This window comes from Nanorana parkeri, unplaced genomic scaffold, assembly GCF_000935625.1.
Source record: "Nanorana parkeri isolate BGI_ZX_2015 unplaced genomic scaffold, ASM93562v1 scaffold172, whole genome shotgun sequence".
Taxonomy (NCBI): domain Eukaryota; kingdom Metazoa; phylum Chordata; class Amphibia; order Anura; family Dicroglossidae; genus Nanorana; species Nanorana parkeri.
This window is the reverse complement of record NW_017306440.1, coordinates 221724-248250: the sequence shown is the minus strand read 5'-3', so window position 1 is coordinate 248250 and position 26527 is coordinate 221724. Positions and strand designations below refer to the sequence as shown.

Below are 26527 nucleotides of genomic sequence, written 5' to 3'. Positions count from 1 at the left end.
CTCACTTTCCAGTTCAGCTATTTTGTCCTAGATTGTTCACTTCTCCAAACTCTTCACCCCTTTGTGAATAACCCTGTATGTGACCAATCAAACCCACCAGATTACATTCAACTTTCAAAGTGGACCGTTAACCAAATCTTTAGTTAGTTAGGGTTGGAAAATCACATGGTATGCACTAATATTTTGGATTATTATTATAATGCAGGATTTATGTAGCACCAACAGTCTACGCAGCACTTGTAACTGTACTGGAGAGAGACAGTACAGTAACAAAATAATTTCAATACAGGAGGGTTAAGAATGCCTTGCTCGTGAGAGCTTACAATCTATTGGAAGGGGCAAGTGATACAAAAGGTAATAGTTGTGTGGTATGAGTTAATAGAAGAAATAAAATGACCGTTATCATGTCGAGGTGGGATAGGCCTCCCTGAAGAGATGAGTTTTCAAGGATTGCCTAAAGGTGGACTGGGTAGGAGATAAACTGACAGATTGGGGTAGGGAGTTCCAGAGGATGGGAGACACTCTGGAGAAGTTCTGGAGGCGAGCATGGGAGGAGGTGACAAGGGAGCTGGAGAGCAGGAGGTATTGAGATGTAGCTGGAGCAGAATTGTAGATGGCTTTGTATGTTGTTTGTGATGGAGATGCAACAGCATACCGATTGTGTTGCTGACTATAACTATGTCTTTTGAGCACTGCCATCTTGGAATATGCCCGATGTGCCATCAGGGAAGAACAAAATCCATTGATGGAAAAACCTGGTCATTCAGTATATTCAGGTAGGCGGCTGACCTCATTTTTTGGGAACATAAGGTTGCTGAACCTAGACCTATTATCCAATGGAAGGCTCTGACCTATGTGCTTAGCTAAATCCAGGTGGTGACTTTTTTTGGCCAGGCAGTGTATATATAAACATGTAAACGAAGTTACCTCTAAGATGTCTTTTCTCTAAACTGAACATTCCCCAGTCTAATCTTTCACTATAAGTAAGATTTTCCATTACATTCAGCAATTTAGCTGCCTACCTCTCAAGTTCTCAAACTGGACTCCATATTCTACAAGTGGCCCCAAACGCCCATTAGGATTCAGCAAAAACGGCACCAAAAACAAGAGAGTGAGAGGCAAAGATGACTGTCAGTCATTTTGGTGTCACCCCTCCAATGGTGTCACCCAGGTGCGGGCTGCACCCCCCAGACTCCCCTTGTGAAGCCACTGAGTATAAAGAATTCTGATGCAGTTGAAGTCAGGTGCACCTCCAAGGTCATCTGCAAGGACTCTTAGCTGTATTCTGGTTCCCGGAAAATCACTTTGCTTGCATTTCCATAGAGAAGACGTGTATTTAGAGGATAGAAGATGACAGCGCATACCTGGTTACCAAATAGTTGATTTGTTTAAGAGTTTTCCTTTCCTCCTCCCTTTCACTGCTGTCTATGTATATATATATAGTGCATGCACTCCAAATATGCATCTCAGTGTGAGCATACATTTACCCAGACCTTACATTTAGTTGTCCTTCAGGTAAAGGTCAGCATCCATTATAATGTTTTTTTGGTCACGCCCCCCTATTGGCTATTGTATTCAGTCAGCTAGTGTCACAGTACTAGGGATGTGAGCCCACAGGCAAGCAGGTGACAGGGGATGCCCAGGGCGTGGAATCTAAGGGCCAGCCGTGATCTGCCAGGGACCCCGTCACGGAAGTTCGGACTTAGCTGCGTCCTGACTACAGGTCACGACCCCCAGGTTGACCCTGCTCGTGTGGAGAGAACCCGAAGACACAGGACACTACGCAGGCATGGATGGATGAATGGAACAAAAGGAGATCCGGATAACAGGCCAAGGTCAGGGCGGGCAGCAGGCAAACGTAATCAGGAGAACTAGCCGTGTCGGTACACAAGAGATCAGTCCACAGGAAATCAGGTTAGGAATGAATGCACAGAATCGGCTCAAGACATTTTCCAGGTCCCTCCACATTCCACAGAACAGAGATCTACTTATCTGGCCTATGATCCTTATTTCCCCAGCCCTAGTGAAAGTCCCAAATAACTCTCTAAGCCTTTTATAGTTCACTAATTAATTAAAGGCATGGCACCAGGCACTCATCTGTCAACAGTGGACAAGTTAAAATAAACAAGCAGGTCTGGTAGAGGTAATGACCCAGGTGACCCCGCATTCACCCAAAAGTCATAACCTGAGTTACAATATCAGCTACATTTCATAATTTGGAATTGGGCGGTCATAGTGTAAAATAAAGGTTCATCCTCCTCCTGCTTTCCCTCCCCAGCCCTGCCCCAGGTGCCGGCTCTGTGACACCCTTCTTTAGCGGCTAGGAAAATATGATGCAAGGCAGCTAGAGGGGGGCTTTTGTTTTGAAACATCAAGAAAGAAACATCAAGAAAGGAACTCCAGCAACAAGAAGTCTTAACATTGCAGAAGAGTTCCCCTTTAATCTCTGGACATGCTCTGCTGAAAGCTAGCCTATAGAAGAGCCCTTCAGCCTTCTCTTTTGCATATTGAACTCTGTCAGAACTCCTAATTCCAGGACTGTTAAGTATTCCCCTTTTATTTTACTGTTGTATATATATTTTGTCTTTTTATTAATATATTTTCTGTATATTTTCTGCACCGTTTCTTTTATTAAAGGATGATCTTAAAAATCGTTAAGCTTATCTCTACGCTCTAAATATGAACTTAAAGTATCCTTGCCTCTGTGAAGAGCGCTACTGTTTAGTGACTCCTGTCATATTCCTGTCTGAGAGGACAGCGCTATCATAGGCATTGTTTAAAGGAGAACTATGGGGTTAAGGCTTTTCCCCATAGTTCTCCTTAGGGTAACGGGAGGACACAAACTAGCGTCCTCCCGTCACCCTAGGCTCAGTATACCGCAAGCTATAGCTCGCGGTATACTGAGACCGCCGCTGCTGAAGCGAATCCCGACAATTATGTCTGGATCCGCCCAGCTGCGGGACTGACAGCTGGCTCTGCCTATCTAGAGGCAGAGCCAGCTGTACCCTGCCTATCTAGAGGCAGAGCCAGCTGCACTCACCTCATAGTTCTCCTTTAAGTGTTTTAAATTGTCACACCACTTGGTCTGTGTTTCCTTTAAAAAACATACGGTGGCAGTGAACATTTGTGGGTTAAGGGTTAACTGTGGAGGTAACCAACCCTGGTGACCATCACTCTCAGTCTGCTGGCTTGAGAATGTGTCCCACGAGCTGGGGAATCTCTGTGCAGGGTGAGGCTGAGAATGGTATCGCCATGCTCAGATCAGAACTGTGTGTAGTCACGCGTAATTGACGTACAGCTGCCTTGGGCCAGGCGTACATCACAGCTCAAACAACCAGAAACTTGAGTCTGAGAGGGATTTAAATAGGGAGACAGATAGGAGGCAGGACAGGAAGTGGCGGGAAGGAAGATATATAAACCATCAGGTGAAGTGGCTGACACCCATAGCTGCTAAGGCTGGGCAGCAAGATCAGAGCACATGCTTGTAGAACCACAGCTGCCAGCAGACCTACAGCAGGAAAAGGTAAAAAACAAATTCAAAGGAGTGAAGCACAGATCAGCTCTGCCGTTATCTAATAGCGGGAGACTCCCGGAGCTTCCGGGAGAGTTGAGATGTCTGCGCTGATCTGTGACAGCTAGCACCCATGGCTGCATCAATACATGATTCTGATAGGTTGGAGTCACTGTGCAGCCAATAATTATCCACCTGCTGCCTTTGATCTTTTATTTGAAGTTTGTTGAGCTGGGTGGTGATGAAAGGGCAAACCACGGCTTAAATGTCATATGATTAAACAGATTTAACTAGTGTATGGTCAGTGTAAGAAATTTAAAAAGGAGAGGAACCTGTACAACTGAGCTGACCTGTATCACATATTGATGAATGTGCGTCAACAGGAATTTCTCTACACAGCTGAGGAAAAGCAAAATTGGGGAAAAAAGGCCAAGCCAGAAGGCAGAACTTCATATACTAGCAACTGTTCTAAAGCAAGTTATCTAATTTCTCAGCATGGTGCACCATCAGATGGCAAACAGAGAAATGATACATTTTACAGAGGAATGAACATCAAACCCTTGACTCGTATGCCAGTCTAGAATTTTGTACTTGGTAAAAGAGATTAAAAAAAGGAGGCCATGGCAAGACATGGGCTGAGAAAGTTCATATGTCAGTGTGTGTGTGGTCTCAGATCATTCCAATTCACAACCTGCACTGGAAAAATGACCGTAGGAACACTGACTGGCTATTATCAACAGCATAGGGCAGTGATGGGGAACGTTTTTGAGCCTGAGTGTCCAAAACTGCAACGCAAAATCAATTTATTTATCTAAAAGTGCCAACATTGAAAATAAGTTTGGTATTGTGTTTTAGTTTGGGCGCTGGGGTTTAGAAAACGTTCAGCATCACTGCCTTAGGCAAAACAGAGAAACACACATATTCAAACATTTTATTTTTGTATCACTTTGCTTTCTTTTTTACATTTTTATCTTTTACTTTATTTTTTATAGATAACATTTATTTTGTATCACTTTATTTTAATTATTTCTTTTTACATTTTTAATTTGATATTTTTCATACATTTTATTATTTTTTTCACTTGGCCCCCTTGTGATAGCAATAAAGTTAACACTAAGCCATTGCCATCAAAATTAACAGATGCCACGTTGTCAGCCTGCTATGCAAGCACCTTCAGTTTGCCATTGAGGTGCTTATAAGACAGACCTGGTACACAGTCTAACCCACAACTGAAGGAGTGCACATAGCAGGTTGACAACACTGCTGCTAATTTTGAGGCAATAGCTTAGTGTTGTCAGTCTGCAAAAGGAAACACTCTTGGTAAGATCTCCAGGTAACAAACTTTGCAACAGCTATTCACCAACCTGAAAACTGTCCTAGACACATGCATGCACCAGAATTACAGCGTTTTATTGAGCTTAGCATTTTAGGCTAGGTCAGTTTTACTTTACCATGTACTCCCTGGCTTATGGTTAGCTCATACCATATGCAGTTGTGATGCAGTCCGTTCAGTTTGGCTGTTGCAGCCAAAATACATCACAATGCTTTCCTATGGGCTTTCTTGTGCTCTATTCACACCAGTGCAGCCCATTCAGATGCAGTCAGGAAAAATACTGCTCGTCCTATTTTAGCTGCATCGGATCGCACAGGAACGCATCAAAACGAAACGCATCCCCATAAAAATCCACACAGAATTGATTGTGTCATCATTCAGGGACTTCCTCCTTTATAGGTAGTGTAGAAATAGGTAGAGATAGTGTAGTCATGGCTGATGTGGATGCTGACATCTTTATAAAATATGTGGAGGAGTAGCATCACAACTATAAAAACAATTGTCAGAAGATGGGAAAGTGGAGGGAGATAACTGCCAAGCTATACCCTGATTGCCTAATTAGCATTTTAGTAAACAAAAAAACGCATTGGAAGGCATCAAAACGTATCGCAATGCAACTGCGCAGACGCACGCAGTTGGGATGCAGTCTCTGGTATGAACTAACTCTCAACGTTTGATGCATCTGATTGTTTAGTATTCCAACTGTGTGTCATTAGTTTTAATCACTTTTGAAGTATTCAGGTTGGATAAAATAAAGATATTGGACAGGAATGAACATTGCCGGTCATTTCTGATGATTTTTTTAAATCTGATCTTTTGATAATTCATGGCAAACATTGTAAATCTAACAGGATTTAAACCAAAACATTTATATATATAGATATATATCTATATGTATATCAGGGGTGTGGAATTCCTATCGCCCGACGCCCGGGACATGCAGTTTCGGGCGAGTAGCTTTTATGTACATTTAGCCCGGCTCCGGACAAGCAGAGCTGAATGTACATTGTGAAGCCTGCCGCCGCTCGTTTAGTACAAGTGGTATGAACAGACCACTTGTATCAATTTGAGCAGCGGCGATTGTTTCTGCCCGCACCCCTGCCGTAGTTTTTGGGTTCCCCGCTCTCCTGGGGGACCCCGAAAACTACAGCACAACGGCTCAGCCATAGAGCCCTTAGAGCAGACAAAGAACGTCTGCTCTACGGGCTCTCTGTGTGTTCTCTGTGACCGTGACGCTGTAATCACAGCACCACCTGTCTCGGCTGTCAGGAACTACACAGAACAGATGTTCTGTGTTGGAGGGCAGGTTCCATAAAGAGAACCTGTCACCTCCAAACTATCACATAAAGGGATTTTAATCCCCTTTGTGATACGAAGAACATTAAGTGGAAAAGGTAAATCAATAAAAAATGTAAAGAAAATTTAAAAAATAATAAAATATATAAAGATTTAAAAAAAAAGTAAAAAATAAAAAAAATGAAACCCTGCTGCCTCCGCCATCTGCATGCAAATAAACGCATGTGTAGGACATTCTGCATGTGCTTTGAGATTGCAGCTGGTGGTAGCCAGAATTCTCTTACACACACACAATGTGCATTAAAGGGTAAGTTAATTTTCCCAGGTAATATGGAAAAATTAAAATTACCCGATGAAATCTGGCCCCGTCTCTCCCAAACCGCCACCCCCCTGGCTATACTTACCTTTCAGCGAACAATCCCTCCCCTCCGCCAGTATGGGTGTACTATCTGTCCCCCGTACTGCTGTCCAGCGCAGTCCTCCCCTATGCATTTTGCTCGCAAATTGCAAGCACTCATTGGTCAACGTGGTCAGATGACTGCGCTGACCAGTGAGTAGTGCTATTTAGCACAGTCAAATATGTTTTGATTAGGGGTTCACCGATACTAGTATCAGTGCCGATACAGAGTATTTGGGCGAGTACTCGTACTCACCCAAGTGCTTCAATACCTTCCCCGATATTGGAACTTACGGCCAGATGAAAATTTCCTCTGACTGGTAGTGTCGTAGGGGAACATGGAGCCAGCTACCCGTGCAATCAGGAAGCCGTGCGGCAAGTAATGACACGCCTCCTGGTTTTCCGATTGGCCGGGAAGCCGGCACCTTGCTGATTGGCTGGAAAGCCGGCTTCCTGGCCAATCAGCATCGAGCCAGTTTCCCGGTCAATCAGGTCATTACTCGCCACCCGGCTTCCTGATTGACCGGGAAGGAGGTTTCCAGGCCAATCGCAATCAAGCAGGCCAAACAACATGGAGCCAGCTTCCGTGGCAATCAGGAACCTGGGCGGGATGTCATTACCTGCTGGCCGGTTTCCTGATTACCAGGGAAGCCTGCTCCATGCCAGCGGAAGCACCGGTATTAGTATTCAGTGTCGGGGAGATCCGAAAGCAAAAAAATCGATAAAAAAAAAAACGGTATTGGTGCATCCTTAGTTTTGATTAAAACATTTTTTTTGTATTGGGACAAGTAGATTGTCATGAAGGACAAGTAGATTTGGCCCCCGCTTTAGCCCTTGGACAAGTAGCTTTTAAATTTTTTTTCCACACCCATATATATATATATATACACACACACACACAAATCGATCAGCCTTAACATTATGACCACTGAGAGTTGAAGTGAAAAACATTGATTATTGAATATATTAGGCAGCAAGTGTACATTTTATTCCTGAAGTTGAAGGGTTGGAAGCTGAAAAAATAGACAAGTATAAGGATTTAAGTGACTTTGACAAGGGCCAAATTGTGATGGCTACATGACTGGGTCAGAGCAACTCCAAAACTGCAGTTGTTCCCGGTCTGCAGTGAAAACCGAAAACCAGTGAGTGTCACGGGCGGCCAAGGCTCATTGATGCACTTGGGGAGCGAATGCTGACCTGCATAGTCAGATCCAATAGAATATCTACTGTAGTTTAAATTGCTGAAAAAGTTTGTTGCATATGGGGCTGCATAGCTATCCATGCTGACCTGTGCCCACCGCCAAAAGTTCCTACAATGGGCAAGTGAGCATCAGAACTGGACAACAGAGCATGTGGATGGCCGGGTGTGTGTGTCACTTATCTGGCAAAGAGATGGCACCAGGATGCACCATGGGAAGAAGACAAGCCAGCAGAGGCAGTGTGATGCTTTGGGCAATGTTCTGCTGGGAAACCTTGTGTCCTGCCATTCATGTGGATGTTACTTTGACACGTACCACATACGTAAACATTGTTGCTGACCAAGCACACCCCTTCATGGAAACAGTATTCCCTGATGGCAGTGGCCTCTTTCAGCAGGATAATGCGCCCTACCACACTGCAAAAAACAATTCAAGAATGGTTTGAGGAACACAACAATGGATTCAAGGTGTTGACTTGACCTCAAAATTCTCCAGATCTCAATCCAATTGCGCATCTGTGCTGGAAAAACAAGTCTGATCCATGGAGGCCCCACCTCACAACTTACAGGACTAAAAGGATCTGTTACTGATGGCTTGGTGCCAGAAACCACAGCATACCTTCAGAGGTCTAGTAGAGTCCGTGCCTCAACGGGAGAGGAAAAGGGGGACCTACTCAACATTAGGTGGGTGGTCCTAATGTTATGACCGATCCGTGTGAGTGTGTTTAATATATATATATATAAATAATTAAAACACACACTTTTTTTTAAACTTTGTTCCCAGATTTTCTGTTCAAAGATTAGACTATGACAAAACCCAAAACCCAACATGCAGGTGATTGAAGCTGGAACCGCTCGTATACCTGATGAAATATTCAGATAAAATAAAACAATGACAAATAGTTGGTGCCTCTTTATAGCCAATAAATAAATACCATTCTCCTTTTATTAATTGAAAAAAGTATTCGAAATCATAACATTTTATTTTTTCCCCCCTGTACCAACATTGTGTGTGGATGCAAAAAAATTAAAAAATAAATTACAGCAGCTTTTCTTTCTTCTGAACTCCGACCTTCCCGTTAGTCTTGCACAGTTGTACCGTTTCCTCTCCTGGACTGAATTTACGGACTCTGATTTTACTGCATATTGTGAGATCACAATGTGTTTTAGAACCTGCAGAATGTCACATGGTGCCCACCTCATTTCTTGGCTGGAGGATGTCCAGCATCATCTAGCACTTTCCTCCCCAGGCTGACCGTCTCTGCCCCACCTCTTTCATTTATTGAATTTTGGTTCTTTCAACCATGGAGGCTCAGCATCACATGTGGGCGTTACCTAGGACAGTCTGTATACAAATACAGCTGTCAAGGGAAGCCCACTGCTCCAGCCTGACATACAGCCATCAAGGCGTTTTAATACTTGCATAACTCCTCCCAAGAGCCAGCCCACTGCTTGCACTCTATTTCTACCATAAGGCTGCTGAAACTAGGTTCCAATATTTTTAAAATAAAATCTGTGGTCACCATACTGACTATGCCCACTTTTAAACACAGCCCATTTATTGCCACACCCACAACATCACACCCCATTTTTTTTTTAGCACAGCCTAAAACAATTGGTCACAGACTTTGGGAACAAGAGGCCGATATTTAAGATATATAGAGAAAATGCCCTTGACACCTGCCCTGTTATTGAAATAATGTGGAGTGCTGCAACAAATTGTGGGTGCAGGGAATTGTGCGAGTGTCTGAAAGGGTATAGGTGAGTCTACTCTGCTATAGGTCAAGAGTGTCCAATGCACACAATACAGAGCTCAGGAGTAAATAACTCATGCAGTGTAGGGGTCAGGCATGCACAATGCATGGAGTGCAGGGTCCAGGAGTACCTAACATATGGAGTGCAGGGGTTAGTAGTACATAAGGCTTTGAGTGCCAGAGTCAGGACTGTGTAAGGCATAGAGTGCAGGGGTCAGAAGTGTGTAAGGCATGGAGTGCAGGGGTCAGAAGTGTGTAAGGCATGGAGTACAGGGGTCAGAAGTACAGGGGTCATGCCTTACATGGAGTGCAGGGGTCAGAAGTGTGTAAGGCATGGAGTGCAGGGGTTGAGAGTGCGTAAGGCATGGAGTGCAGGGGTTGGGAGTGTGTATCAGCGCAGGGTCAGGAATTAGTAACGTACAGGCCAGCATACACATTAGAAGCAAATAACTCCTCTACCCAGTACAATTCCATCCCACCTTACATCAGAGTCTCCTGAATCCCCGCTTACATTAGAGTCCCAGGAACTTTAATGTAAGGGGATACTCTGATGTAAAGGGGATTCTGTCCCTCCTTATTGGTTGGATGCTAGGTGCTAGCATCCAATTATCAGAGGCGAGGGACTGAATTAGAGCAGCTGTCTCTGATGTCTCCATGAGTCTGCAAACTTTCCCTGACCCACAGGGGCCGGTCTGAAGGGGCGACGGGCAGGGATTTTTTTTTTCTGCATTTAGCCCTGCTTAGGGCAAGCAGGGCTAAAGGTAAAGTAGAGGAGCCATTTTGTACAAGTAATTTTAGCGGCTATACAGCTGCTGGAACCACTTGTATGCAGCCTGCTTATGAGTTGTCCCCCACCGGCTGCCTTCTTCTGTGCCGTGGTTTTCAGGGTCCCCTGTTTTTCTGGGTACCCCAGACCACGGCAAGACAGTTCAGGATGGAGAGCGGGGAGCAAAGCAGAGAACCTCCGTTCTCTGCTCCGTGATCAGTGACACAGGACTGCTATACTCACAGCACTCCTGGTTCAGCTGTCTCAACCTGAGCTGTACAGAAGATAGAGCACACATGTGCTCTATCTTCTGTATTTGAGGGCAGGCTCATAAAGAGCATATTGTGATAGCAATAAAGTTAAGTGGAAAAAAATAATAAAATAAATAAAAGTGAAAACAAAAATTAAATTGATAAAAAGTAAAAAAAAATGAAATAAAAACGTAGTAAAAAAAATAAAAAAATAGAAATTGATAAAAAGTGAAGAAATAAATATTAATATTAATCAATCCACACAGGGGTCCAATGATTTCAACTGGTGGCCCTGCCTCCTGGTACTACACACATGTACTATCCCGGTAACTGGCAAGGTGCCGTCTTTTTTTTTTTATGGGGGGTGGAGGGGCCCTTCATGGTTTCTTGTTCCAGGGCCCCGAGGTTACCAGTTACACCTCTGGCAGAATGCCTCAACTTTCGGGGCTCATTCACTCCATCTGCGTTTGCGCTGCAGTGGCCCTTTTTGCCAGGCAATTTGCCTCGTCATGGATGGTCATGCAATAAGTATGTTTTTGGACGGACGTCATTAAACAGACGTTATGCTACTATTGGAGTGCCGCTGTCCATAATTGTACTATTTTGACGGTGGTCATCCGTCGACTACCGATGCACCCATCTCTTTACTATGGATCAGCAGTCAGGAGTACAATGGGTACATGGACTGTAGTGGATGGTGACAGTTCACACCACTGCGCTCCTGTGGTATGTGCTTCAAAATCTGACACGGGCACCATTCCCCTCCACTGACACAGGGGCACCGCTGCTCCCACCCACACAGAGGCACCATTCCACCCACACAAGACCAGTGATGCACCATTCCTCCCACTGTAGCATAGAAACCAACTAGCCCGTCAACAAATTAGCCCAGGAGCATGCACCCGTAACCAAAATGTCAGTTGTTTTTCAAGGCTCAGTTTTGCTAACAATAAAGAAAGCATCTCTCTCATAAACCGTACAAAATAATACAGGTATAAAATGATCTGTAGATATACAAGAATACAAGGACAGATTTATGAAGCATCATTTTATAAGAAAGCTGTGAAGGTTAAAATTAACCTTTGTTGAGGCAGAGGGTCAGAGGTCACCAGAACGCATACAATTGCTGGACTATTAACTGCCTCACCTCACACACTTTGCCGCAATCAAATAAGCAATGGCCCCAAAGTAAGGCCCGCTGGTTGCCTTAGACCGACCTCTGCAATTAAAAAGTCCTGCAATTATACCTTTCAGGGCTTTCACATTGCAAGTCACAGTGGGGGAGGTGCTGTGTGCAGAGTGGCAGCAGGGGCTGGGTGCTGGAACACTCTGCATTGTAACAAGCAAGGGTCTTTCTTTCATGGACGCAGGGACTTTTATTTACTTTCACAGATACAGGAGTGCTTTTTTTACTCACCACTGATGTTGGGGCATGTTGTATACCGCTGGCCACTAATACAGTGACTTTTTTTTTTTTTTTTACCATCGCTGACCCACCAATGCTGTTTTCTATTTCTACTGACCACAGTCTGGTCCCCAAATAGTCTGTAGTACAGTGAACTGATCCTTTGTTTAAAACATTTGGGGACCCCTGCAATAAAGCATTCTTATCTATCATTTTTTTTTTTTACTGCAAGAGCCCATAGAAACCAACTAGTACTGAACTTGTACAGGTCTGGTTATTTCATGTGCATTCTTATTGGTTCTGATTGAATAAGACCAACTGTTCGCTATGTTTTGAGGGTGCAGTGTGTGAGCTTAGGTGGTTGACAGGCAGCAACTGTCCCTGAAACCCCCGCTGATGTGTCAGGATCTGACAATATGAAATCTAAATCCTTCATTTGTAAGATCCTTCAATATACCTAAAAAAAAAAAAAGACAAGTTTGCGCAGATAAAAACTTTCACATTTTCCACAGTCCTCTGGGGGGGAAGAATGGGATAAAAGATCTTTTTCCAAGGCACATTTCTTTTTATTTCCCTATGAAGTTTTCTGCAGATTCAGGGCTCTGCTAATACAGAATTTTAAGAAGGAAATGATCCCCAGCATGCCTTTGGATCAGTATACTCTAAAAACACCTTGTTTTCTTTTATAACATAAAATACAGCAGCCTCCCTCTTATGCTTGGTATATTTCCTCCCTTTTTCCCCACATACTTCCAAGCTATACTGAAGACGTGTGCTTTATAGAAATAGAAATATTCCATATCGATCAGGTATGAGGGACAGGGATCCCGCACAAGGGTGCGCTATTCATGTTATCTATTCCTGCATCTTTGCTGCTACTCAATGAAGATCACATCAGATCCCAATAAAAGATTGTGGAAATACCGTGTTTCCCCAAAAATAAGACACTGTCTTATATTTTTATTGGCTAAAAAAAAAAAAACACACTAGGTCTTATTTCCGGGGTAGGTCTTTTTTTTAAATATACAACAATCCACACTTATTCATGTAGAAAAGTCTACATGTATTCATGTACAAAAATATGGTGATCAGGGGTGCCGTACCTTTCCAAGAGCAATTTGCTAACCAATCGCTGGCCAGAATGAGCGAAGCGCGCTTTCACTATCGATTCCTCACAGGCGGAGTGCCTTTGGTATCACTCCGCCTGTGACAGGAGCCGGTGCTATAGAGGAGGCATCGGCTTATGCGGCTCTGCTCCCTCCGGTGCCGCCTCACTTCCTCTAGCGCTGTCTGTGTGTGCCCCGCTGATTCTCTCCTGCCACTCCCGCGGCTCTTCAAGTTCCCCCTTATGCCACCACCGGCCCTGGGAATGGTCACATATAGGTCTTATTTTCAGGGTAGGTCTTATTTTTGCAATTCCCAAAAATAGTACTAGGTCTTATTTTTGGGGTAGGTCTCATTTTTACATATGAATCTACCAGCTATTTATACTGCAAGCATGAACAAACCAAGGTAAAAACTTTCCCATGATATAAATGAGTGTAGAAACCCTAAAGAGAACTTCGGGCAAAACAAAGTCACAAATACAATATGAAGATTTGAATGTGCCTAATACGGGTGCAGTGCTCAATGCTCCATTAGGCTCCTTGGCCTGTAGCAGCACATGGAGGCTGGCTGTGGTATAATACTGCTGTGTGAGCAAAAACTGCCAGATGACACTGCCCTACTAGAGGCCCACACTCACCTATGAGGGAACTAATGTTAACTCAGAAAGGCAATTCTAAAACCGCAATTGTTACCCTCTGTGGAAGTTCCCCTTTAAAAAGTAAACGTCCACCAAGAACTAAAATTTGAATACAGTGTTTTAGTCACTTATTTCTCCAGGACTACAGTGGTGACATTTTATGGTTGCAATTCCAGGTTTTGCCCCTCAGACAGTCAGTATTCTATTTCTTGGCACAGTAGGGCATGCCCAGGCCCTAGAGGAAAGAGGGGCAGGAGGTCCGGCATTGAGATCTCACCACTTGAGGGTGTCTGAAACCTGTGTGTGACCCAACACCCAAGTTCTCACCTTTAGAAAAAAAAGCCAAAACAAACCAAGTCATTATGGGTTGACTTTCAGACATTACCACCACCACCAGTTACTTTTAGCCAACATGGCTCCAGGGACTGCTAAAAGAAATATCCATAATGCTGCTTTGGTCTGGTTCTGTGGCATGGCATAATACAAGCGCTACATGGTCATATTCAGAGCCCCAGGACCCACCTTTCCCAGGTTTAGGAAAATAGTAAAACACTTTAGGCTATAGAAAAAGTCTTAAGTCTAAATCTAGAATGGCCAGTAGATTCACCGTACAATGCACACATCCACAATACAGAACTTGGCCCGGCACGTAGGACAAGGCACTTGGCTGGACAGCCAGGTCTCCGGATGCTGCTGATCCTGCCGACTGGCAAACCACTTGCCCATGCAGGTAAGGCACCACATGGGTCGACAGTAACACTGCTGGCACTCTCCGTCATTGGGCTCGTGGCAATTCTTGACAAGCTTGATGTTGGCGCTGGTCTGCATGCAGCCAATACAGGGCTCCAACTCCTGTGAAGAACAATGTAAGCAAGTCATGTACACATAACTATGTACATTTATCTACATTAATGTGGAACAGGAAGTAGTATCTATCAAGCCAAAAGGTGGTAATCTGTCAAACTCCAATTTCTCCAGATCTCCAACAACGTCACGTCCGGTTGACTTGCCAGTAAGCGTTTTGGATGAGTTGTCTCGAGTGTGCATGCGCCACTCGCGACATTTTCCTAATTCTCATCAAGTTCGACAATGCTCTTCACTGTACCTGCACGGAAGCCATTATTGAGTTCTCCAATTCTGTTTCCTGCGCGGGAGGACGCTTGCCTGACTCTGGTGGCCATATTGTTTGGGCCAACTCATATTAATAACAGATTAGTCTCATCTTAGTTGATTAGAATACTGAAAAGCATTGTCGAGCTTGATGAAAATTAGGAACATGCCGCGGGTGGCGTATGCGCACTAGAGCCAGCTCACCTAAACTGCTTACTGGCAAGTCAACCGGATGTGACGTTGTTGGAGATCGAGAAATTGGAGTTTGACAGAACAGTGGCAATAAACATTATATTCTAATCTCTGATTCAGCCATTTCTGGCCTAATGTATATGGGGCATTTGCAGACAACCCTGGCCTAGTTCATCTGGGAAAACAGCAATCTGAAAAGTTAGAAAATCTCGTACAATCACAGCTGTTTCACCTCGATAAGTCAGTGCTGGAGGTTTCTACATCACATCGACCCAACCTTGCTCCATGTGCCTCATGAAACTGTTTGTGGCCCAAGAGGGACTGGCTGGTTCAGATCCCCGAGATCAATCAGATACCTGCATGTCAACTGCCATCTAGTGTTAATAGTCAGCTTAAAAAGCTTAAAAAGCCTTTGGGAAACCTTTATTTGTGCAATTGTGGCTAAAATCAGCAGCTCACATGTGAAATATGTTTGCATCGTATTGTAACTGTACTGTCTTCCTTTATATTTTTAAGTGCTGCGCAAACTGTTGGCACTATATAAATCCTGTATTATAATAATTAATCTTTTGGTCTGTTTCGTGACCAAAGCAACAGTTGTAATTTCGAATGGCTGTGTGACCAAAAAAAGTGACTATCAACCTCTGTTCTAGGGATGCACCGATACCGATACTAGTATCGGTGCAGAGTATTTGGGCGAGTACTTTCAGTATCAGGAAGCCGGGCAGTGAGTCATTACACGCTGCCCTGCTTCGCCGGGAAGCCGGCTCCATGCCCTCTCGTCACTTGTGACGAGGGAGCAGGCTTCCCGGCCAAGCAGGAAGCAGGGCAGCGTGTAATGACTCACTGCCCGGCTTCCTGATTGACCAGAAAGCTGGCTCCATGCCTTCTCGTCACCTAGTGATGAGAAGCATGGGGACGGCTTCCCTGCTGATCGGGAAGCTAGGTAGCGAGACTTTACACGCCGCCTGGTTTCCCGGCTAATCAGGAAGCCAGGTGGCGAGTCATTACGCGCAGCCTGGTTTCTTAATGGGATTTCCGGTATTGGTATTCGGTATCGGGGAAAAAAAATATCGGTACTCGATACCGAAATACCGGTATTGGTGCATCCCTACTCTGTTCTCTTGTGCCGTGCCTGCAAACACTTCTTTAGAGATGAAGTTCAACCTCAGAACTTAGAAGTGTTAAGGAGCACATTTTAAGCACATGCAGAGATGTTCATTTTCTATTTAGAATAGTAGCGTTATGTCCTAAATATTTCAAATTTTTTAGGATGCATCAGTAACGTATCATTACACAGCAGGAGCCACTGTCAAAATACAGCTTCTCCTGCGCAGACAGTCTGCAAGTATCAATGAGTACATACGAAATGACAATGTATTGTTTCATTGTCTTTTCCATTTTATTCATATCAAAGGTGATCTACATATGAATGAAACACTCCCAGGGGTAGCCATCGCACTATATTTGTAAAGCTGGCCGCACACTAATATTTTCTTCGTTCATCCCGGGGCTAAACGAAAAACATTACAGATTCCTCCATCAACGCTTACAAACGTTGATCGAGGAATCTCTTGCGGTTTGCATTGTATTCTGACGGCAGCCGCTGACAACTGTCCGTTTACCTAAACAGAGCTCATTGGCTGCTGGCTCTGTTCGTTTGCAGATTTTCTGACAGGCTCCTTTGATCAGCTGATCGAGGGATGCCAGCCAAAAGGGTGCCGACAGCGGCACCTACTGTGCGAATTTCGTCTGGTTTATCACCAACCGGCTGGAATCATATAGTGTATAGCCAGCTTTAGGTAAAAGGCCAGGGGGTTATCCACAAAAATATCCATACATATCCTAAGTAGGTATAGAGGCATTCACAGAAGAGCCTTATACACGCAGAAGAGATAAGTCAAATCATCAGAATTTTAATGTCAACATTTCGATTGCGTTCAGTTCATCTTTAGGAAGACTTTAAAAAAAAAGATGGACTGAGCCCAGTTGAAACACTGACAATAAAATGCTGGTGCTTTGCCTTATCTCTTCTGCAAGACCCGTGAATGCCTCATGTCCAAAGTCCGGCCCGCGGGCCAATGGCGGCCCGTGCTCCGGTTTAATATGGCCCCACAGGTAATTTGGCAAAATCTATCTGTTGTGGCCCCCAGTGAATCCCCGAGCGCCGCTCAGGACCCCTGGGATCTCTGAACGCTGTGGAACTGCACGTCGTCAGTCGGCATTCTCGCGATCTCTCGGACGTCGTGGGATTTGGTGCGTTCCTTCCCTCTGCGCGTGCGGACAAGACTAAATTACTCACCTGCGTGACATTTTGCGCATTAAAACCACACCCTTTGTACCAGACCTAGCCTATGTGCTGCAGTCCAGATCTCAGTTTCACCCTTCACATTAGTGCAGGCAAGTTTTTTTTTTCCAATTGAGATGAATACATTGTAAAATGTCAGTTAATGTCAGTTGGTCTAAATCAGTTATAAATATATTTGGACACAAAGTGTATACTTGGCGTTATGTTCCTGTTCATATTTTTTTAAACGTAAAAGTTGACAGACAACCTTTATTACCAATAATATGTCATGTACTTTACAATGTTCCTGACATATGTTTCAGCTTCCTGGATTTTTTTTTCCATCTGGCCTTCAGATATGAAAAGGCAGCAGTGGCGTCACAAGGGGGGTGTGGCCCACATCCGCATGCCACCATTGGAGGGGTGACACCAAAATGACTCAGTCATTTTGGTGTCACCCCCCTCTGAAAAGTCGGGCGCTCGGTCATGGACCGAACGCCCGACAGTATCAGGAGAGAGGAGGGGACCCGGCGGCATACCTTATCTAGCCGGGTGACTGTCCCCCTCCTCTCCCTGCTGGCGTCCATCACCAAGATGGCCGCCGGCAGGTATCGGAATACTGCCGCGCGTGCGCGATGACGGCATCGCGCACGGTGACGTCATGCGCAGTGAAGTCTCGGCGGGGTGACACTCGGTCACCGCTCCGGGTGTCACTCAGCCTCGGGACGCCCCTGAAAGGCAGAGTGATTTAACACCTGTCTGGATTTGTCATCCATGTGACAACATGAAAAGTATGCCGTTTGCAATAAACTTTGCATAAATAGTTAATTTGCATGTAATTTTAATGGTTCAAAGAATGCCAGGCGAAATGGTCGGCACTCACGCATGTTCACTTCATCAAATCTGGCTCTCTTTGAAAAAGGTTTGGACACCCCTGCTCTATACCTACTTAGGATTTGTATGGATGAAACACTATATACAATGACATCACTGTTCCACTTTTGCAACCACATTGGGATAACATCTACTTTATATTTGTTATATGTTCCTATTCATGTTGCATAATTCAAAATAAAAAAATGCTGTTTACCATTTTACTTGCTCTTTCCTGAAAGAAAAGGTTTTTCCTTACACTGAATTTAATTCTGGAATGCAAGGGGGGCTGGGAGGTTACCATAATTAACCCTGTCTGTACTGTGCTGTGCTGGCAGATCTCATTATCAGTTGTAAACAGGATGTGAACACTGTTCATCCCTAACAAAGGGTCAAAGTGACACTAACCTCAGGAGTTAAAATGTTAAAATACATTCAAGTACCCTAACTATGAACAAAAATGTATCTTATTTGTGTATCACTCGGCTGTAGATCCAAATCATCTCTGAATTGGTGATGACACTGTCCTTCCTTCTGGAGGGGGGCTACTTTTGTTCCCCATGGTCCCGGTGTGTGTTGTAAAGTAGTCACCGCTCCAAGCTCACTCCCGTGATGGACTATAATCTTATGTTTAGTGTACTAATTTGTATTGAGATTGTAGTCCATCCCAGGAGCGAGCTTGGAGCGGTGACTACTTTACAACACACACAGGGACCATGGGGAACAAACGTAGCCCCCCTCCAGAAGGAAGGACAGTGTCCGCACCAATTCAGAGATGATTTGGATCTTCAGCTGAGTGATACACAAATAAGATACATTTTTGTTAATAGTGAAGGTACTTGAATGTATTTTTATGGTTTAACTCCTGAGTTTAGTGTCACTTTATAGATCAAAGGCCTTGTATGTTAAGAAGAGGAAGCTCAGCCTGTCCCTAGTCTTTCCATTGGGACAGACAGTTTCTTATCACTTTCAAATTGTAGAGAGAAGCTCTCATGGCTACACGGACATCTAAAAATGGTAAGAAATATTTTTTTGTTTCAAAATAATTTTTCGTTATGCTGTGTGTTTTTCACAAATCAAATCTGACTGTAAAATACACTTTAAAGAAACCTCACAAGTTAATTGTTTGTTCCCCTATAAAAATGTATTCCCATTTAACTTCTTATTTATCCTTTGTTAACTCTAATAAGCCTTAAGAACTCCCTCCTCCCCTTAGCTATTACCTTTTTATTCTAATTTTTGTCATTTTAGTGTGGTCATTTTGGCCACACTAAACAAAATGATGACAGACACATAGAACTACAATGGCTTTAGATCATGTGTTCTGGTGGGACAGTGTACTCCTATTACTGCCTGGGGCCATAAAGGACAAAGCCGAGGAATGCAAACAGACGTGTACAGCTTGTAGAATATTCAGACTCATTTCCTTTCTACAATGAGCAGGTGCTTCCAACAACATGCTGACTTTCCTATGAATTGCCATGGATGGTCGGGTCTTGTGATACCCACAACATTAATAAGGATATCCTGCTTTATGCCTAATGCTGGCTTCAGAAAGTCACTACATGAGGTTGAAAACAATCCTGTGGAAGAAGGAGGCAACTTAACAAATGGCTAGAGCAGATGGGCAATAGCATAAGCATATACTACCCCAAATCATTTTGTTTTCAAGAAATAGCTCTTACAGACCCAATGATGTCATCACTAGGCCTGTGTGCTGCTCTTTGCGTCGAGTTTGCTGGGAGGAGCAGGCAGGCTCCTGTAAATGTCAAAGCTTCCTGCCTCAGATCTTCTCTCCAGAGCGTTATATGAAAGAACACATACCCGGGATTTAGATGTGCCTGCTTTTCCTTGCTGGTTGCTACAGACTTTAGCTGTCCAGTCTGCTGGTCAGTTGCAGATGCACGTCTAAAGAGATGCCAGGGATGTGTTGTTTCGCACAAAGCTCAGGAACAAAATGATTGATGGCAGAGAAAGCCTTCAGGGGAAGAAGTAATTGATGTATAATGGAGGTCGTTCAGACACAAAATGCAGGTGGGCTCACGATAGCTGATGCAGCTTCAAAGGGTTATATTGTAGAGATGCAAGTATTCAGGGTTAATATCAGCAATGCGCACGCCATACTACCCAGCCCCTTCATTGCTCCAGAGGCTTTACAGTCCCTTTCTGAATGAATTGGCTAGATCAACATTTTTGGGATATTAACTAACCTGACTGCTGGGCAGCTGATAGAAACTATTGGCTTCTACGAGAGATCTGAAGGTCTCCAGGAACAAGTCGCTCAGTGTTTGATGGATGACAACATTGGCCGCATTTCGGATGGGGGCGTGGAGCTTCTCCTTCAGCTCACCATATTCTGTAGAGTTTAATCTGCAAGCACACAAGGAGACAGTTAGTTTCTCTGAACCGAAAGGAAGATGGAAAACCTCAATATTGCAAAAATGGCAACTTCACCCCAAGATGATGTTTCGGTTTTAAAGAAGAACTCAGGGCAAATTTTTTATTAACCCTTGCAGTGGAGCTACCCCATTCACTGCAAGGGTTAACTGCTCGTTTTCTTCTAGTAATCCCCCAAGCTGGCTGGCTGCAGCAATGGTATGTCCCTCTGAGTCCTCATACATTGAGTATAGAATATGATGACCCAGGAACCTTAGACTGGTGAGGGAGCAAGGCTGAAAAGACTGGTCTAAGAGCAAGCTGGCTCAGAGGATTTGGCGAGTATAATTTCTTTAATTGTCCTCCTAAACGAAAATGAGCAGTTAACCCTTGCAGTGCAGGGGTAGCCCCACTTAAAGGGTTCACTAAACTTTTGCCCAGAGTTCTTCTTTAAGTTTGCATTTGGTGAAATCACCAGTCAGCTCCCATTACCCCCAAAGGTTGTTGGCCTCTCCAACCCTTCACAAATGCCAAAAGGAGCCCATTCACACCAGGGCAGGTACGGATCAGCGCGGTTACCACCCTGATCTCAAAAGGGAGGTTTTGGGAGTTTTTAATTGCACTTGAGCGCAATTAAAAATGCCCAAAACCACGCTGATCAGTGCAGTTCCATTGAAAGCTGTATGGAAACCACTCTTATCAGCGCGGCAAAAATATAGTGCAAGGAGCAGTCCAGATCACACAGACCCACGCAGCCGCATGAATGGTCCTCATAGCAATGTATGGGATCGTTCATGTCGGGGGATCCGTGCGGCCGAACGGGGTCTAATATTTGTGACTTCTCTTCCAGCTGCATTTAACAATCACGTTTATTCTATATTATGTAGAAACCACAAGGCTGATACACGGGACAGGATGCCAAATAAATATTACAACACAACTTAAGACTTCCATATTGCGCTCCTGGTACAGATGTGAGCTGCACTGTACATGACTAGCAAGTACAATCAGGTTTGGATGATTCCACCGGCGGTTTGTTTTTCATTACACACTTGGGGCTCCTATGAGATTTCAAATGAATCTAAACCCAAAACACAAGCTGTAATACACTGAGTGGCCAGACTATTATGACCACCCCATCAGTACTTCGTTGGGCCACGAGATGACTCCACGAGATGTTGAAAGGTGATGCGAGGAATCTGACACTGCACTGTTGCCCTTCTGTTGTCTTGTACCAGTCTTGCCACTCTCCGTTCTGCCTTAACATTGACTTGTCGCTGACGGCCACAATTTGCACGTTCAGACCCAGATTTTCGGCTGACAGTCCAGTCTTTAAACACTTTAACAATGAGCCCCTCTTGAACATTTACAGAATTCTGCTGTTTTGCTGATACTCGCTCCATGGCTCCGAGCGCCAACAATCATCCCACGTTCAAAGGCTGTTAAATGGCGTTGTTTCCCCATATCTTCAGAAACAAATCACTTCTACTGTCGTGGTAAACAACCTGCTTCCCTATTTATAATGGTCTGGCCCTCTAGCAACTTCAGCGCAAAATTATAGCTAATTAGCCTACAAACATCAGGTGGTCATAATAATCTGGCCACTCAGTGTATATTACAGCTCCAAGTCCCTAGATTTGGTGGTTGTATTAGTTTTCTTCTCGCTTGGTGATTCTTCCAGTAACACACCACCCTAACACACTAGGGTGACAATGCTCCCTAACTCCTCTGTATCTACAGAGGAAGCCATGATTGCCTTTAGGATGAGCTCAGGTATGGACAGAACCTGAGCTCCCCGAACACAGATGAAGGCTCCTTCTGCTGCTGCCCAGTCAGCTGCAGCCAGGGAATTCCCCACTCACAGCTGCACCTAGGAAAAGGAGCAGTATGCGGTGAACCCACTGGCCCTTATATGATTTATTTGGTTAATGACATTCACCTAATATGGCCTTATAAGGTCAATGACATCAGCACAAGCATCCCGCCCCCTTGTTTATGTTCAGCTGCGGGGTGGAGTAAGGCCTGCAGATGATTGGGCAGGTGGCCCAATGGCACTTACATGGACAGGGGAGCTGGGTTCACTCTGAACCTGAGCTCATCCCTAGCTGTCAACCCGGGGGAGGACTACAAAGGCCTCCTCCTGTCCTTTTCTGCATAACATGGGCAGGGTTCTGTAGTCCTCAAAGATGGCTGAAAAATGTAACTGGTAAGAATGCAACACAGGCAGAGAATGCAAGAAGGGATTCGCTGACATGATCAAAAGGTTTTTTTTCTTTTATCAAACAGATATAATGCTTTCAATTGTATACTTAACAGACCAAAGGGTCCAAATAAGAGAGTAAGTGTATGTTGGGGTGTACATACACTTAAGGCTAGGTTCATATCTGCACTACACCGCACGACACCCAGGACGCGACACCCAGGATGCAATGCAGGCAGCGCTTGCCACACGGCCCCATTGATTTCAATGAGGTGACATCCGCGCGGCAATCACAGAAAAAATTTACAAGTACCTTCTTTATTCAATACACGACGCGCGGCTGTATCGTGTTTCGGAATCGGCGACAAACCGCAAAGTTGTGAACAGCCTCCATTGACTTCAATGGAAATCTGTGTTTTGCGCGATATCGCGCAAAGCAAACCGCGCAATAAATCGCCTAGGCGTGCACCGGCCCTCAGGCTATGTTCACATCTGCACTACACCCGGGCCGCGCGATCATGTGCTGTACACAGCTGCCCAATTGATTTCAATGGGGTGACAGCCTCGCAGCAATCACTAAAAGAAGGTACAAGTATCTTTTTTCGCGACTCACGGCGAGAAACCGCGCGATCCGCCCGGCGCCACTAGAAAATAATGGCACCCACAGCGCGATGGGTTCACACCTTGGCGACTCCCGACCGCGCGGCAATTGTGCACAAAACAGGAGTCGCCTAGGTGTGAACTTAGCATTAGACCCACTTCACACTGAGCGGTTTGTAGCGCGATTTCCCCTCAAAAATCGTTCATTGTATTTCAATGGAGCTGTTCACATCTCACAGCTCAATGTCGCCTGTAGCTTGTAGCTCAAGCTTGACCTATTTTTCCAGCGGATTTTGTGCGATTTGGCGCAAATAGACTTTGATAGACTGCCAAAATGTGCACTGTAGCTCAATGTCGTTCAGCTCAAATCAGCGCTGAAACAGCTCAGTGTGAATGGGGTCTTAAGGTAACCATTCTTGTCAGAGAACTAGAACGAAGCCAAACCAGTCCGTATTCAAGCTGGCAGCATCTTAAAAAGCAGTAAAAAATAAACTCATGCATCACCTGATATCAAAGGGCCGAACGTTGGGGTTGATGCTGGCCACCCGTATTGTGATGAACTGGATGGGGGTGTTGGAGTCTGGGGTGAGTTCATGCTGCCTGGACTCTGTCACAGTAAGATGAATATCTTGTTGCTGGGCCACATACACCCTGTAAGTGGTCACTTTCATCACCCAGGTGTCCGTCACAATCACCCGCGCTCCGGGCACCCCTGTGGCGAACTTATCGATCCTCCGGAATTCTGTGTTAATGGAAGAGGCCACGACTCTCCAGCCTGAGCGGGGAAGGGCGTGATGTGCCAGGGTCCTCGCTAGAGGGTGATTGCTCCATCTCTTCTGTGACCAGTACAGGGCGAGGAGGCTCATCAAGGTGGGAAGGGCAACCGCCATCAACGCAAACGCTTTCCAGCCTTCGCTGGCCGTGTAGACGTAATACAGATTATTTTCCGGGGCCGCAAAACACATTCCTACATAGTAACCTACACAAAGTAAAGACGCCATGTTAATACTCAGCAATGACTTTTTGAACCTCGCAAGAAAAAAAAATAATAGGATTTTGTTCTTATCGTAAAAATCCTTTTCTCAGAATCCACTGAGGGACACGGCTCTGGATAATTCAAGATGTAGGGTTATGCCGCTGCCTGCTGGAGGCACCTTATGTCTCGAATTATCCAGAGCTGTGTCTCTCAATGGACTACAGAGAGAAATGTAGACATCAAGCAACTAGCAAAATTAAAGCAGATTTAAACCCAATCACTGAAATGTCATAAAGGCTTTAGAGCTGAACTCCAGGGTGGAAAAAAGTACCCTTGCATTGGGGCTCTGCAAGGGTTAAAACAGAACTATGGCCAAACCTTTTTGGCATTCGTTCTCTTTTAGGTCACAAGAGGACATTTGCTAATCTCTTCCTATGACCCTAAGCTGTGCTGCAGCCGGGAAAGATCCCGACAATATTGTCTGGATCCACCCCTCTGCCTGATTGACAGCTGGCTCTGCCGCTCTAGAGCCAGAGCAAGCTGTGCCCGCCCCCTCCTCTGTCTGTCCCTCCAATAAGTGCTGGAGAAACGGAGAGGGGAATCCCTGCTGGGAGTGGTGACTGAGCGAACTCAGCAATCAGTGGTATGTGATCGCTCAATAGAGCCGGCATGAAACAGCTTCAATGTCACACGTCGGCTCTAACTATGGGGGTGAGTGCATTTCACTCGCCCCCATAGTTCTGCTTTCACATGTTTTTCCATTCTAGGCTGATAGGAATAAGGTGAAATCCTTACCTAATTTCTCGCTCCTGAATGCTTTCTCCTCTTTGTAAGACCTCTGAAGCCTCTTCTCTCTGCTGATGAGCCTGGTTGCAGCTCTCCAACATCAGGACCTGATACAGGGCAGGTGGCTGTCATACTGACAGTGGAACACCTTGCCACTGGTTACACAGGGAGAGCCGTTGATCTTGCTGTGTAATGTGCAGGACCTATAAATGTGGCATCTGGTTCCTGCACAGATTCAATGCAGAGACAAGTAAGGATCCTAACCACCCCCCCTACACACACACGCGCGCGCGCACACGCACACACACACCACAATGTCCAAGGCATGTACCCCTACTGCCTCTGCCCTGGTTGCAACACCATCTCATCCATGAGATAGACTTTTAAAGTGAACCTGTCATCAAATAACCATACTAAAAAAATAACACATTATGATGCGATTGATGACGATTACATTGCACCCCTCTTCAGAGATAATCCGCCATTGTGCTGCTCCATCTTGAGGTCACTCCTCCCCTCTGCAAACTCAGATACTTTACCACTTTATGTTCTAGATAAGTGGTAGCCAGACTTTGCCCCTGCAGCTGTTGTGGTACTACAAGTCCCATAAGGCATTGCAAGACTCTTAACAGCCACAGAGATGACTCCCAGAGGCAGATGCATGATGGGACTTGTAATCTCACAACAGATGGAGGCTCAAAGTTTGGCTACCCCTGTGTGGTCATCGGAGGGGACTTCCGTCCGCCAGCACATGCCATCGCAACTTCTCAGAAGAGGATGATGGTTGTTATTGTTGTGTATATCACCGGTAAGGCTCAGTGATGACAGGTCCTCTTTGATAGAACTGATGGCAGATGGTCCGGGTGACATGTACAGTCAGGCAGCAGCTCACCCAGTGGCAGCAGGGAATGCACCAGCACGGTGGCAGTGGTCCTCCTGATGTGGTAGTGTATGAAGGACAGGTCCTCACTGCCCAGCCAGCCGGACAGCAGGTTCTGCACGGTGATCCCGGCCGAGTGGAACTCATTGGGGGTAAACACGAAGCACACCGCGAACACCACGTAAGCTAAGGTGAAAGTAACAGCTGGGCTCTCCATGACAGACAGGGGAAAGCTGGCCGCTGACACGTACTTCCGCCTTGGCCGCAGAGCATGCTGGGAGGTGTAGTCCTGTGGGCGTGAGCTATTGACAGTGACGGGACAGGAGGGAAGTGAGCACGCTGATTGGTCAGGGCTTTTGTCAGTAGTTTAAAATCTGGGAAACTGCTAATCAGCAATATAATGTAACTACTACATAGGTCTATTAGTCTGGGATAGTACAGTGTGAAAATAACTGCTACTAAGTGAAAAAAAAATGTAAACACGAACGGCGCGGCAAACACACATGCGCGGAGCGATCCCTGAGCGCGTCCCCGTTCGGGAGCAGCGTTGACGTCATCAGGCGCGTTCGCACTCCCTTCTGACATCTAATTG

At 45.1% G+C, this 26527-nt stretch overlaps 1 protein-coding gene and 1 long non-coding RNA gene across 2 annotated transcripts; one reads left to right on the top strand and one right to left on the bottom strand.

Annotated features, from left to right (window-relative positions):
* LOC108785647 lies at positions 1–18115 on the top strand. The gene is made up of 3 exons (XR_001941146.1): positions 1–11; positions 14686–14694; positions 18037–18115. It is a non-coding gene; the product is annotated as an uncharacterized LOC108785647 (long non-coding RNA).
* TMEM129 (transmembrane protein 129) lies at positions 14169–26204 on the bottom strand. Its single transcript, XM_018554765.1, has 4 exons — positions 25948–26204; positions 23798–24272; positions 20328–20487; positions 14169–14507 (listed from the first exon to the last, which is right to left on the bottom strand). Exons 1-4 carry the CDS (start codon positions 26150–26152, stop codon positions 14259–14261), a joined length of 1089 nt encoding a protein of 362 aa, XP_018410267.1. The 5' UTR covers positions 26153–26204; the 3' UTR covers positions 14169–14258.
* Between the last annotated feature and the right edge of the window lie 323 nt (positions 26205–26527).

Excerpts from the sequence above, each read along its gene's own strand:
- TMEM129 (XM_018554765.1), bottom strand. The coding sequence starts at position 26,152 with ATGGAGAGCCCAGCTGTTACTTTCACCTTAGCTTACGTGGTGTTCGCG. Across the intron at positions 24,273-25,947 it reads GCATTCCCTGCTGCCACTGG|GTTACTATGTAGGAATGTGT; the intron begins GTGAGCTGCTGC and ends TACTTTGTGTAG. Across the intron at positions 20,488-23,797 it reads GTTCGGCCCTTTGATATCAG|ATTAAACTCTACAGAATATG; the intron begins GTGATGCATGAG and ends GTGTGCTTGCAG.